We start from the raw sequence: 14355 nt of genomic DNA, 5'->3' as shown, positions 1-14355 counted from the left end.
ACAGAACCCCTTGAGAACATAGGAAGAGTCCTGCTGGGTCAGACCAGTGGTCCATTTAGTCCAGCATCCTGCCTTACACACTAACCAACCAGTTCCTCTGGCAGTGGTCCCCAACCTTTTTATCACCGGGGACCAGTCAACACTTGACAATTTTACTGAGGCCCGGGGGGGGGGGGGGGTTGTCTTTTGCCGCTCCACTTGCTTTCCCACTGGCGCCCCTGACTTCCCGTCACCCACTGGGGGGCGCTGCCAGCAGCAGCTGCCCAGTGCCACACTGAGTGGGAGCCCCAGCCATGGTGGCTGCTGGAGAGCACCAAAGGTGAGCTGGCAGCAGAGTGGCAGGGCAGCCCCCGAGGCAGCAGCCGGGGAGGACGATGAGGAGGAGCAGTGGCCTGGTGCCGACTGATCTACGGACTGGTTGGGGACCGCTGCTCTGAAGGGCCAACAACAGGGCATAGAGGCAAAGGTTTTCCTTGATGTTGTCTCCTGGTGCTGATATTCTGAGAGTTAGTGCTTACAATCGTCAAATTCCCCTTTAGTTACCATGGCTGGAAGCCACTGATAGACCTACATTATTGACTCACCTTGATAGCCTGCTTCTCTCCCCAAAGGGAATGCAAAACAACTTAACACCATCGTTCTACTGTCCTCCCTTTTATCCTCACAACAAGTCTGTGAGTTAAGGGACACTGAGAAAGAGAGTGACTGGCCCATCGTCAACCAGGGAGTTCCCGTGGCAGAGCAGAGATTCCAACCTGGATCTTCTAGACCGTTTTCCAGAACTCTAATAAATAGATTGCACTACGCATCAGTTCAGCATGGTAGCCCTAGTAAGTCAGATGGAAATAAAAATGGGAGACTGTCATGCCCGTGCCCCAGCTGTCAGAGGAATCAGCGCCTGAATCACTGGCACCTGCGCAGACAGCTCTGTCTGTCCCAGACTGGACTGGGACTCGGCTTTTGGAGAACAATTTGGTCTCTGCTTAACAGCCAAAGGTGTTGGACCTTGGACTCCCCCTGGGTGCACCTGGGTAGGGCAGCACAGATATAACCCAAATGGGTCCCTCAAAACACATACTAGCATTACCAGGCACTGCTGAAAACTCCCCCCACACACACACACACACAGCCATAATTTGTGCATGTAGCATGCCCCGTTGCCAGAGCATTTTTCTCATGTATATGCACATTCTCTGTTCTTTAAGGGTACCACTGCATGATATTGCAATCCACACACACACACACACACACACACACAAAAAGGGGGGGGGAATCTGCAGAATGGAGAATTTGACAGCCTTGATGCAAAAGAGTCCATGTTCCACACAAGAGGCATCTTGAGCACCAACAAAACTTCATTTGGGGGATTATTTTGTTAGGAGACACAGGCCTGGAGGGGGTAAGAAGTCGAGGGGCCCCAGGTAGGTGTGTACACAGCTATGCTTCCCAATCATATTCTGCACAATTGTGCCACTTCTGGGGTTTCTCAAAGCTTGAAAAATGTTCACATATTGTTATCAGATACTGCCTGTATAAACAAGCATTAATAAGTCTACTTTGTCGTTAAAGTAGATTTTGTGGATTCGTTAAACTGCACAAATGTTCTGTATACCTTTTTTTTTAACACTGAAACTTCACATTAATAAAAATCCCTGGTCACTAACAAAAAGAACACAGCCCAGAAGAATTCCAGTGCATAAAAGGCTTACACAGAAAAGAGGATGCTAGTTAGGAATGGGTCCCATTCCTCACTGCTTAAAACCCAGTTTGCAACAGTCCGGGAACCAGAAAACAGGCAGTTTGTACCAGTTTGTTCAAAGTCCAGTGCAGTATCAGGTTGATATAGGTTTTGACAGGAAGAGTGGCATCACCCCACATCCTCCAGTCTGGCTTCTCATTTCAAAATCCTCAACAGAAATGATGAGCAGATGGCAAAGTGAGTTTCACTTGCTGAAGTATCTGTTGGTTTTTTTGCATCTTTGCATACAGGGACTCTACATATTGGAGGGAAGAGCAGTGCAAGCTGGGAAAATTCTGTTATGTTTTGTCAATTAATGTCAGAGCCAGTTAATAGAATCTCTCTCAGTCAGTCAGTGAATGCCTCTGCTTCTATGTACTGGTGTGTTTTGAGATAAAATCAGTGTCTCAGTAAGTTACTGTAATAAAAAGAAAGATTGAAGTAGGTAGCTGTGTTAGTCTGAAGCAGCACAACAAAACAAAATCAGAGTCCAGTCTTCTGAGGAAGAGTGCTTGCACTCAAAAGCTCACGCCTTGAAGAAGAAGTTGGTTCTTCTTTTCTCTACCTGAATCTTTGTTTGTCTTAAAGGTGCCACTGGGACTCTGATTTTGTTTTGTTGCAATAAAAATAAGTGTGTTATGATCAAAGTTCACCTCAGTAAGAACTTATGAGATTCAATTTATGTTTATTGTGTAACAGGTTGGGTTATTTTGTTCCTTCTTTTGTTGTACAACTTTACCAATTGACAAGAAAAGGCAAAAGCTTGCCATCTCTACAGAAGAAGAAGAATTGGTTCTTATATGCTGCTCTTCTCTACCAGAAGGAGTCTCAAAGCGGCTTCTCTTTCCACTCCCCACAACAGACACCCTGTGAGGTAGGTGACGCTGAGAGAGCCCTAATATAACTGAAGAAGAAGAGTTGGTTCTTATATGCCGCTTTACCCAAAGGAGTCTCAAAGTGCCTTACAATCCCCTACCCTTTCCTCTCCCCACCCTTTCCTCTCCCCTGTGGGGTGGGTGAGGCTGAGAGAGGCCTGATATTACTGCTCGGTCAGAACAGCTTGATCAGTGCTGTGGCCAGCTCAACCAAGGTCACCCAGCTGGCTTCATGTGGAGGAGCGGGGAATCAAACCCAGCTCGCCAGATTAGAAGCTCACACTCCTAACAACTACACCAAACTGGCTCAGAAAATGTCCTTTGTGTTTGCGAATTGTGAATATAAGTAACATGTTTAAAAGGTACTCCAAGAAGACTGAAAGATTATATCAAGAAAAAGAATAATTGCCCAAGTGAAAAACAAGCTGATCTTAACCAATACAGCAAAACTGTCTTCAAACAAAACTTCCCCACTGACTCTGCCTGGGATTCTGTAAAGTCTAATGACTATCACACAGATTTATTCTCTTATCCAGTAAGGATATAGATTTAAATCATGAACCCAAAATTCAATTTTTTTACAACAGGATCAAGGTATCCTTCTATGCAGTAGAGTCAAATTATTTTTATTCAGATCCAAGTTTCCAACAGTACTTCCACGTTACTCTAATGATCGTTTTAAAAAGTAGTTCTGAGTCCAAGCAATTTTTTAAATAACCAAGTATAGCTACCGCCCATGTGGCAACAGAGCAAGGAAATGAACTTAAGGTAAGGTGACCAGATTTTAATATTGGTAAAGCGGGACACCATTGACTGGGGGGGGGGGGTTGATTAAAATTTTGGTCTATATGGAGCAACAAAAAGTTTCATAGAACGCAAAAATAGTATTGTAATATATATATACTAGTGATAAGGCCCGCTGTATAACGAAAACAGCGGGCGCTAGCAACTCACCGGTGTTCGTGGCGGCGGTCTCACGGCAGCGGTGGCGTTTCTCGGAGGCGGGGCTCTGGGAGGTGGCGGCCTGACGCAGCGAGAGGCGCTTCGCGCCTCTCACCGCATCAGGCCGCGGGCAAAGGAGCAATTGTTGCTCCGGTGGGGACTCGGAGGGACCTGCCGATTGGTCCCTCCAGTAGTCTGTCCAGAGGAAGGGGCCAATCGGCACCCTTCCTCATCACGGACACATCCCGCCTCGCAAGCCCTTATCCTTTTATTTAGTCCGCGGCGCCCGCACCGCGGGCTGTGTTAAGATATACATACATACATACATACATACATATATTTAATTTAAGTACAATTTGCCAGGTGCCCCCAGATGTCCCTCCAAAAGTGGGACAATCTGGTCACCTTAACTTAAGGTCCAAGAGCAACATAAAGCTCTATGATCTGCACCTTTCACAGAGTTTTTTTTTTTTTAAGTTAATTAGCAGCCACAGCCAGGGAGAATTATTAGGGGACAGAAAGCACTCAATCCTTCCTTCCACGCCTCTTCCATACTCCAACACCCCTCCAAAGTTGCAATTAGTTCTGCATGAGGAACAAGACAGGTACAAGAGTGTGAACTTCTCTTTCTCTGAATGTCCAACTAATTGCAGCTTTGAGGGGGCATCTTAAAGCATGGAGCTGATAAGGGGAGAAAGAGTTAAGCTTCATCTTGTCTACCAACCCTTCTCTGATCTCCAAAGCAGCCCCCTGGGGGCCAATAATTGGTGGTTTTTTAAAGAAGTTAAAAACCACCAAAGATCTTAACCATGGATCTTTCAGATCATGTCTGTTTTATGCTTGAGTTTGGATTTTTGTTCAGAGTAAACTTATCACCACCTACCACCCACCCTCTTTCTCATTTCTCTGTGGAATGAAGGAAAAACTGCACTAACTTTGTGAAATCACAAGGTCTACTGGGAAGCCAAGATAGAGAGCATGATAGTGCAGGAGAAAGAGAGCATGCAAGAGAAATAAGAGGCAGGCAAGCCTCCTTTTCTGAAGTTTCTCAATTATGTAATCCAACCTTCATTGACCTTTTGACTGTGGAGGAACCCCTGAAATATTTTTCAGGCTTCAAGCAACTTCGGAACTGGCGACATGCCCCTTCAAAGGAGTGGCCATGGGTGTAAGATGCACAGGAGCCAGCTAGACAATCAACTGATCATTTACCATTTCCATTGTGGAGAAAGAGACTAGGGCTGATTCTGCACTTACTTTGTTTGTTCTGTTGTGGATCCTGCTGAATTCAGATCAATTTGAATTCAGGTCTTCCTCTATCCCCATCCCCATTGAAACAGAAAAGTGTTCTGCACGTGGTTAGGGAAGCTCAGAGGTGGGGGAGCCAAGTGCAGCAGGAGCCTCTTTCTTTTCTTTAAGGGGGTGGGGGAGAGGATTAGAGATAGCAGAGGAGGGAGAATAAATCCAAGAGGAAAATCTCTGCTGAGAGACGTTAGGACTTCTGGAGCTTCTGCTGAGAGATGTTAGGGCTTCCCCTTTAAGGGAAGACTTGCAACCTGGGAATGAGGAAGCCTTTGAACTGATGCCCTGACCAATCAGGGCTTTTTTGCAGCATTGGAGGCTCAAGGCAGCTAGTTAGTTCGGGAAAAGCAGAGAGCTGCACCTTTACTCATGCCGATTTTTCAAATATTGAGGGGCTTTTTGCACGGCTTCAAAATCGCACAATGGTTGCCAATTGGTAACGCTATTGATTTGCCATAACGCACGACGTCGTACACAATCTGCAACACTCCTGAAACCAATCCGCAAAAAGCGCTTCGTTGGTAGCGCTTTCAGGGAAATCCCAAAAAGTGGATTCACCCTCCGGATAGCGATACACTCCTGCAACCAATCTGCAACACTAGCGCTAAAGACCTGTGCGTTACCATTGTTGCGGGTTCTTCAAAGTCCCTCCTCCTGAGCCTGTCCTCCAAACTTCCGGCGAAGCGATCGCCATTTTGTTTTCTCGAGCGAGCGGGGATAAACGCACCAGCGAGCCTCTTTCTGTTTAGAGGCTTCCCTGGCTTCAGTCCTTTACCTTTAGTCACTAAGCACAAACCACATAAAAGCCCGTTTGCTGAAATAAAGTCCCTTTATTTTTTACACATTAATTCAGCCGAAAATCGGGCCCGTGAGAGGGGGAGGGGATTTTTTTTTTATCACTCGAGGCAGCGTGCCAACGATCATACGATCAAACGACAGCTCACATTAGGCAGCTGGATGGGTCTCTCCGTTGCAACGAATCTACCTAGATTCGTTGCTATGGGTCTGTTTTTTTTTATACAAAAACCTTTCTTAAAGGGAAAGGGGCTGTTTGGGAGCATGCTAATGGCTGCCCATTGGCTGCTTGACGGCCAGGGGCGGGACAAGCTTGGCAATAGCGCTTCCTTTCTAGCGATTTCTGCCGAGACCGGAAGCCTGTGGGAAACGCTAAAAAACGCAACTGATTCCACTACAAAGGCAGGTATGCATAACGACGAATTCCACTATTTTAAATGGCGATTTTTCATTCCGCAAACAATTTGCAACAAAGATCCCCGTGCGAAAAGGCCCTGAGGGTTATATTAAGGTGACCAGATTTTAACATTGGTAAAGCGGGACACCATTGACCGGGGGGGGGGGGGGTTCTTGATTTAAATTTGGTCTATATGGAGCAACAAAAAGTTTCATAGAACGCAAAAATAGTATTGTAATATATATATTTTTTAATTTCAACATAAGTACAATTTGCCAGGTACCCCCAGATGTCCCTCCAAAGTGGACAATCTTGTTACCTTAGGTTATATCCACTCCAGGACATCACAGGGGAAAGGTAGGGTCACTCCAGATGAATCATGCTTGTTGCAGATGAAAAATTTAAATTGCCCAAAATCAAAATGGAACTCACATTCAGTGTAGATGGCAGGGATTGGATCGACCTGGGATTGGAATAAAAGCTCTGTACAGATTCAGCCCTGGTCTGTAGAGCAACAGGGAAGTGGCTCCAGTGATGGTCTAGCGATATCAGCAGCCATAGAGACATCTGGGAAAGGCCACATAACCCCCTGGGAAGCTCCTGCCTAACCTAGGGTTCCTTAGAACCCAGTTGGGAATCCCTGATGCAATCTAAAGAAATGATCCACCAACAAAAGAGAACAGAATATCTTTTTGGGCTCCCCTTTCCGCACTACTGATAAAACAAGCCTTAACAACAAAGACCAATAACAAACCACTTGCAAGATCAGAAACTATTGCTACTGGCTCCAGGGATGTCAGCAGACATCCAAACTTCCGGGACATGCTGTGTCACCCCTGGGAAGCTCTTCAGGACAAGGTCACCCCAGGGTGGCGTGGCACCCAAGTTGGGTTTAATGTGACCATGCAGACTGTTGCCTTCTCTCTCTACCCAGCTTAGCTCCTCTTTGAGGTCATTTATCGTCTGTCTTTCTCACTGAGACTTAAAGCAGAACACAACACTTAAAGACAACACAAGAAAACATTCCAACGTATATAACAAACAATGCAGTCGCTTTTTTCAGGGATGTTAACACTACAACACTTGGCAAAAGTATTTCCTGAACAGTTCTGTTTTACACATTCTGTGAAAAAGACAGAGGCAACCATTTCACCAGATGGATCCCACAGACAATGCTAAGTTAGATACAGTTATGCATGTAAAGTACAAACCCAAGTGTGGCTTGCTGGTAAAGCACTGGCTTGGTGTGCAGAAGGTCCCAGGTTCAGTCCTTAGCGTCTCCAGTTAAAATAGTCAGATAGTAGATGATGTGAAAGACCTCCCCCCACAACCCTAGACAGCCATCATCAATCTGAGTAGACAATAGAGACCTTGATGGACCAGTGATCTGATCTGGTATAAAGCAGTTGCATTTGTGTTCATTTTTAATTAGAAGTAAATCTCAAAAATGTTGATGGGGCTCCGTCACAAAGCTGCACATGTGTGGCATTTCTCGCATTTTATAATTTCAGGAAGAACACTTACCTAAACCTAAGCAAGTGAGGTTTTCAAATAAAGTCCAGCTGTGATCGTCCACATAATGATTCTTCAGTATGAGCAACTGGCACAAATCTCTTGCTGTTAAATCACTTGGTACTTCCAGAGTTCGGCAAGTTTCATCCTCGCTATATACCTTAACTACCTGTGAAAAGGCAAAGAAAATTATCCGACAACACACCTTAGTCAAAAATATGGGGCTCCCTAACAGGCGACACTGATTCAAATTTTGATTTTTGTGGTGGGAAAAAAATAACGACCCTTTTGTGATGGACAAGCTAAGTTCCGTCTCCCTCTTTAAGAGCAACCAATGAGGGATGACGGAACGCCAAGGGGAGGAGACTTGGAAAACAATGGCTGAAAATGCCAGTTAGGAGTTAGTAGCAGAGTAGCTGGCAGCTTAGGAGTTAAGGGGGAGAAAGGAAGATTTCTGACTGAGTGGAACTGCGCAGAAGACCTGTTTAGAGTAAATGGAAAATAGCAGATTTATAACTAAAGGATCCCAGTTGTAGGAATAGGGCTTCAGTTCAAAAGTTCAATGGAAGTGTTGCTACTTATACCTTATGTTCCTCAGTGTTTTATTCATGTTATAAATACGTTTTTTTTTGGTTTGATTAACCCTGTGAGCTGTGTGGCTTTCTCAAACAGGGTTTTATGAAACTCTGGGGTTTCTTGATGGCCCTAGAATGGTTTCCCAGATGGATGGGAGTTAATCAATTTCTATAAATTTCTTTTTACGTGGAACACATCTTCTGGCATGCCTCCTGGGATGGAAATGGAAACGGACATGATGTCTGTTGTCCCGCCCTAGGGAGTACACCAGAAGAGGCTGGGAGGCAAATGGTGGAGTAGGTCAAGGAAGCAGCTGGGCCTGCGCTGGTGGAAGCCAAGGCAGCAGCCGCAGAGAGGCAGGGAGGTGTCTGGAGGAGGCGGCAACGGCCACAACGATTGAGGCAGAGGCAGCAGCCACGCCCACACTGCTGGGCGCTCAGGCGGCAGCAGGAACAGCAGATTCTGCTGCAGCACCACCAGAATCCTGAAGCTGACAGCTGTGGGGCAGCCAGTTAGGGCCCCCCCTTCCAGGACTCTTAGACCATACCTAGCCAGGAAGGCTTGCACCTGCTTGCTACCATGCGCAACCAGCATAGGGCAACCCTACTCCACCATCCTTTCGGCCTCTGCTGGTGCTGCTGAAGCTTCCGCTGCCACTGGCTCGGTGTTTGGGGGTGTGGGTGCAGCCACAGCAGCGGAGGCTGTAGCAGCACTGGTGGGTATCTGAAAATGGCAGCCACGTGGCCGCCATCAAAAGCCAGATTATCACAGTTGATGTGTTCCACATCATCTGTGACACTCTGATTCATGGAAATTTATTTTAATTTGTTAAACATTTATCATGATAAAGGTAAAGGTATCCCCCTGTGCATGCACCGAGTCATGTCTGACCCTTGGGGTGACGCCCTCCAGCTTTTTCATGGCTGTCTCCATACAGGTTGGCCTTGCCAGTGCCTTCCCCAGTCATTACTGTTTTACCCCCCAGCAAGCTGGGTACTCATTTTACCGACCTCGGAAGGATGGAAGGCTGAGTCAACCTTGAGCCGGCTGCTGGGGTTGAACTCCCAACCTCATGGACAGACAGCTTCAGACAGAATTTCTGCTGCTTACCACTCTGCGCCAATTATGGGCCTGGAATGGGTGGAAAGGGGAGGAGCACCGAGTGGGCTATGCTTGCCAACCATATTCTGCACACTTGCACCACTTCTGGGATTTCTCAAAGACTGAAGAATATTTCAGAACTTTCTCAACAGTAAAAAAGTTGAGAAAGGTTGGTCTAAGACAGCAGTTCTCAATCTGGGGGTCCTGACCACCAGGGGGATCGATCCACCCTATCAGGAGGGTCGCCAAGGCTACTGCTGCCACCATGCAGCAGCAGCCTGGGTGACCCAAAGGGGAAGGGACTGAGAAACACTGGCAGTGGCGGCAACCCAAAGGGGGTCGTAGGGTTCCACGTGTGCTGGTGATCACGGAAGGCTGTGGTGGCCAGCGCCATGGCACAGAGGGGAGGGGTGGCACCAGCCGGTGCTGGCCATCTTGGTCTTTCATGATCGCCAGCACACACAAAACCCTACAACCCCCTTTGTGTCGCGGCGGCAGGAGGGTTGAGAACCGCTGATCTAAGGGAAAGAAGAACACACACAATAATATCTCACTCTCTACAAACATACATTATAGGATATTAATGGTGGCAGGAAGTGATGGGAACAGTGTTTGAGCAGTGTGTGACTGAGAGCTTATTACTACAGGAGGCTGGGCTACCCTGTCTGTGGATGTCTCGGTGTAAGTGAGGAAAACTGGAGTTGTGAAATGGTCATAACTCTCTGTATATTTTAAAAGAGATGAGTAGCTTTTGACATCCTGACCTACAGATAATTCATAACCTGAGAGAGAGGTTTAAGAGGGTGGCAGGCAGTCTGTGTGAGTGGAAAGGGGCACCATGCTTTTGTCGATAACATCTATCCCTATGCATCGGATCTTCAATATGATTTCGTTTAGATCTGACAAACCTCTAAACATAACACTAGAGGATAAACTCAACAGCCTGAAGATCTGAGGTGGTACAAATATTAGTTATTTAGAAAATAGATATGCCTCCCTCCACCCACCCACCCAGAGACCTGCGTGAAGTGGCATGCAAAGTAAAAAACAATACCAACACATTACAACAGTAAACAATACAAAAACAGAAGAAAATATAAAACAAGATTTTTCACTTTAAGCCATATGCATAAAACAATCCTCAGGCTAGAAACAGACCATGGAAATTATATATTTTAAATAAATTGGTCCCCCTGGTTAAAACTTACAGAGAAGCACCTCGAAGAAAGGAAGGTAGGCACCAGATGGGGCTCAACTGAGAGAATATTCCACAGGCAGTACATTACCACAGAAAAATCCCCATCTCTGGTTGCTCCCACCCTCACCTCTAAAAGTTGGAACACAAAGAGAAGAGGATCTTTGGGAAGAGGATCTTAACAGGCATGTTGGATGGACAAGAAGGAGGCCTTAAAACATTGTTTTTTAACTGCCTGAATTGTGACCAGAAATAGAGGATCAGCCATCGCAGATCTTTCAGCATAGGGGTGATACGATGCATGTATCCAACCCCAGAAAACATCTTTGGCCACTGTATTTTCGACCAGTTGAAGTCTATTGATCATTTTCAAATACACAATGGAGAAATTATGCAAACCATCACAAACCAACATAAAAGCAAAAGGGTGACATAATCAGGCAGATAATTGCATGTTTATAAGCATGTACTCAGACACTGCTGAGCTGGGAACCCCTTCCCAGGTTACACCAATATGCATAGAGATGTACAAGTAGATAACAGGCAGCCTTCAGGCACAGACACAGTCTCCATGTGGGACCTGGGGATCTCCTGGGATTACAGCTCATCTCCAGGCTACAGTTCCCCTGGAGAAACTGGTTGCTTTGGAGGGCGCTCTGGCATTGTAATGCACTGGCATCGCTAGCCCTGGGGCAAACCCTTCCCTCTTCCTTTTTGGAAAGGCAAAGTTTGTGACTGGGAGAGAAAGAAAGCAACTGGTGGATGCCCGTATATTTGGGTGTGCACCCACACATATTTCAAGTTCCTGACATTTCAATGGGGATCCTCACAAAAATAAAAATCCCTTTGGGTTGGACCCATCAGTTTATCATTAGTTTATTCTGAGCACCTAACACACACACGATGAATTTGCAGAGAAGATTCCAGAGCAGAGCAGAACCAGCGGTTAATGACAGCCGTTCAAATACTTGGGCGTGAAATGCATTCATTTTTCATTAATCTGATGCAGAATCTGAAGCAGCAATTTAGATACAGCAACGATATTTCCATTAAAAACCATTTCATAGAAGTGGTTCCTCGCCCACTGCGTATCTGTAAGCGGTTCCTTAGGTATACTGTCTGTGCCCCATCACTCATTCACTTCCATCACCCCCAAAAGTCCAACGTCTTCTAGGCAAAGATTTACAGCTGGCAGGGGGGGGGGGGAAACCCAAACGTTACGCAGGCCCTCCCGATCAACTTCAAGGCAGATAATAGTCCTGACCTACTGGAATCCTAATTTATTTCAGAGACTAAGCCCATGAAATGGTCTGGCAGACTTCTTAACAGGGAAAAATCTGCTCCCTCTTCCAACCCAGAGATTTCTGCCAAGAAAAGAGGATTACGAGCACTGGATGTGACTAGTTCTGCCAATTTCCTTGGTTACTATATGAAGAGTATTAAAAGTATTTAGAAGAAATGGAGGATGGCGGGGGCACAGGAGGGAGAGATCAAGAATCGAAGCGGTATTGTTCCACTAAACCTCAGGAAAGCTGTGGAAAACGGCACATATGGAACGTCCCCAATGCTTTCTGTTTGAGGGCGTGTAAAAAACGGTCACCGATTGTGCTCTTCCACGCAAGTGTTCCCATCCAAAAGGACTTGTTAGCTCAATTCCCCATAACAAAACGCCATGCAAAGCTCCGTGAAGGTCACGGAGAGAGTTGCCTTGACAATGTGGGGAACGGGAAATAAAATCAAAATAAAAACACATGTTGTTTTGTCTTTGGTTAAAAATAAGATAAGAGGCACAGACTTCGGCAGAAGGACAGGGCAGAAGGCAATTTGCAGTCAAATTATACACAGTGCAATGGGCAGTCATTAGCATGCAAGTACAATTGCTTAGCGGAAAATAAAATTTCAGTCCATGATAGGGTGAGGTACGGTGTATCCGTCAGACTTGTATACAGAAAACAATTTTTTTTAAATTTGTCCAGTGCTAGCCCAACATGAAGAGATTATCCGTGATGCTTGCACACTGCACAAGATAGCCTTACAAGCTTATGGAGAGCCATAGGAGTCCCTGGGCAAAATTCCCTCTGCTGCTGACCCAATCCAAACACCACAAGAAATACGTATTTACAGTATTTGCTGGCGTATAAGACTACTTTCCCCCCCCTGAAAAACATGCCTCCAAGTGGGGGGGGGGGTCGTCTTATACGCCGGGTACACTTCAGTTGGGATAGACATAGCTGCCCATAGTGGCCCATAGTACTGGATTTTGAGTGGAAATGTTGGGGGGGTCGTCTTATACGCCAGCAAATATGGTATTTTATATTGCTTCATTCATCCCATCAAAAGCTGACATGAAAGGTTCCCCAGTATGGATGGAGAGCCTATCAAATTATGAAAGAGCTTAAGGAACATAGTTAGGGTCGTGCCTAATTTAATTATGGTTTAAATGTGGTTGCCGTTCTCTATCCACCCTATACCTCCACATACTTTAGATATTGTTATTATTTTATTTATTAAATTTTTCTACCACCCTTCCATACGGCTCAGGGCAGTTCACATAAAACATTGCTGGGGTAATACATAGAACACTCTAAACATATAAAGGTAAAGGTATCCCCTGTGCAAGCACCGAGTCATGTCTGACCCTTGGGGTGACGCCCTCCAGCGTTTTCATGGCAGACTCAATACGGGGTGGTTTGCCAGTGCCTTCCCCAGTCATTACCGTTTACCCCCCAGCAAACTGGGTACTCATTTTACCGACCTCGGAAGGATGGAAGGCTGAGTCAACCTTGAGCCGGCTGCTGGGATCGAACTCCCAGCCTCATGGGCAGACAGCGACAGCATTTCTGCTGCCTTACCACCCTGCGCATTTCTGCTGCCTTACCACACACAGCTCACCTGCTGTCACACACACACACTGGCCGCCGAGGATGACAGAACTGCACCCACCTGCCTGGCCCTCTGTACAGTGGCTGCGGTGCTGAGGCAGCAGTACTGGATGCTATGGCCAGGACCAAGCTGCCACCTTCTCTGCATCTGGCCTGCGTGGGGCACTGTGCAGCTGAGCAGCCCGCACTGAAGGCAGTGGCGTACACAGGGGCGTACACACAGGCCAGCCTGTCGCCTACGGTGGGGATCGCTGCCAGGGAGGGTGGCAGAGATGCTGAGAGCCCTGCCCAGCCCACACTAACCCAAGAGAGAAGGGAGGCCAGCTCACGATAGAGAGGAGCAGGTGGGGTGAGGGCCTGGGAGGGGGGCCCTCTAGCGCCCGTTGCATACTTGCATGCAACAGGCTTTATAGCTAGTGTGTCTTTGTGCGTGTGAGTATAATAAAAATAAAAATACAGGAATTGTATTTCATATTCCTATAAACATGGCTCATATTTCTATAAATATATCTTTACTAGGTAAGGAAGCCATACACTCATTCCAAATTTGTGGCTGTATCTTCTGAAAACTATTTCACTGGGGTCTTTATTTTTTTGATTTACAGACCACTGCTTTCTAATTACAGTCTTTGGGGGGGGGAGTGATTAACAATATATAACAACCCATACATGTGTAGTTAAAAACAGACCAATTTAAATTAATACAAACTTTAAATAGTAAGATGAAATAAAATAAAGTAAAATGCTCCAATAAAATTCCTGATAGGGTATAAGACATCCGTAACGCTGGAGGGCGTCACCCCAAGGGTCAGACATGACTCGGTGCTTGCACAGGCGATACCTTTAACTCTGTCTTATGTCCCTAAATCTAATGGTGAGAGGGAAGTGGAGAGGAAAGTGGGGGAGGCTGCCTCTGATGGTATGGTGTGCTTATCTAGACCTCAACCATATGCCTGGCAGGAGAGGGCTCTTATCTGGACCTCAACAATAGGCTTGGCAGAGAAGGGCCCCTTTGGATCTTTGGTAGTTCTGATAGGGCC

The 14355-nt window shown here is 46.2% G+C and overlaps 1 protein-coding gene across 8 annotated transcripts in view; it reads right to left on the bottom strand.

The window, feature by feature from the left end:
• GRB14 (growth factor receptor bound protein 14) overlaps positions 1–14355 on the bottom strand; it is a 74728-nt gene that overhangs the window by 33431 nt on the left and 26942 nt on the right. For all 8 annotated transcript variants that reach the window (XM_077319877.1, XM_077319876.1, XM_077319875.1 and 5 more), the window contains one exon: positions 7574–7730. In XM_077319877.1, coding sequence (XP_077175992.1) covers positions 7574–7730 — 157 coding nt within the window. The remainder of the gene's footprint in view (positions 1–7573; positions 7731–14355) is intronic.

Source organism: Paroedura picta, chromosome 2, assembly GCF_049243985.1.
Source record: "Paroedura picta isolate Pp20150507F chromosome 2, Ppicta_v3.0, whole genome shotgun sequence".
In the NCBI taxonomy this organism is placed as follows: Eukaryota; Metazoa; Chordata; class Lepidosauria; order Squamata; family Gekkonidae; genus Paroedura; species Paroedura picta.
Note: the sequence above shows the minus strand (reverse complement) of the source record. Positions and strands in the feature narration are given on the sequence as shown.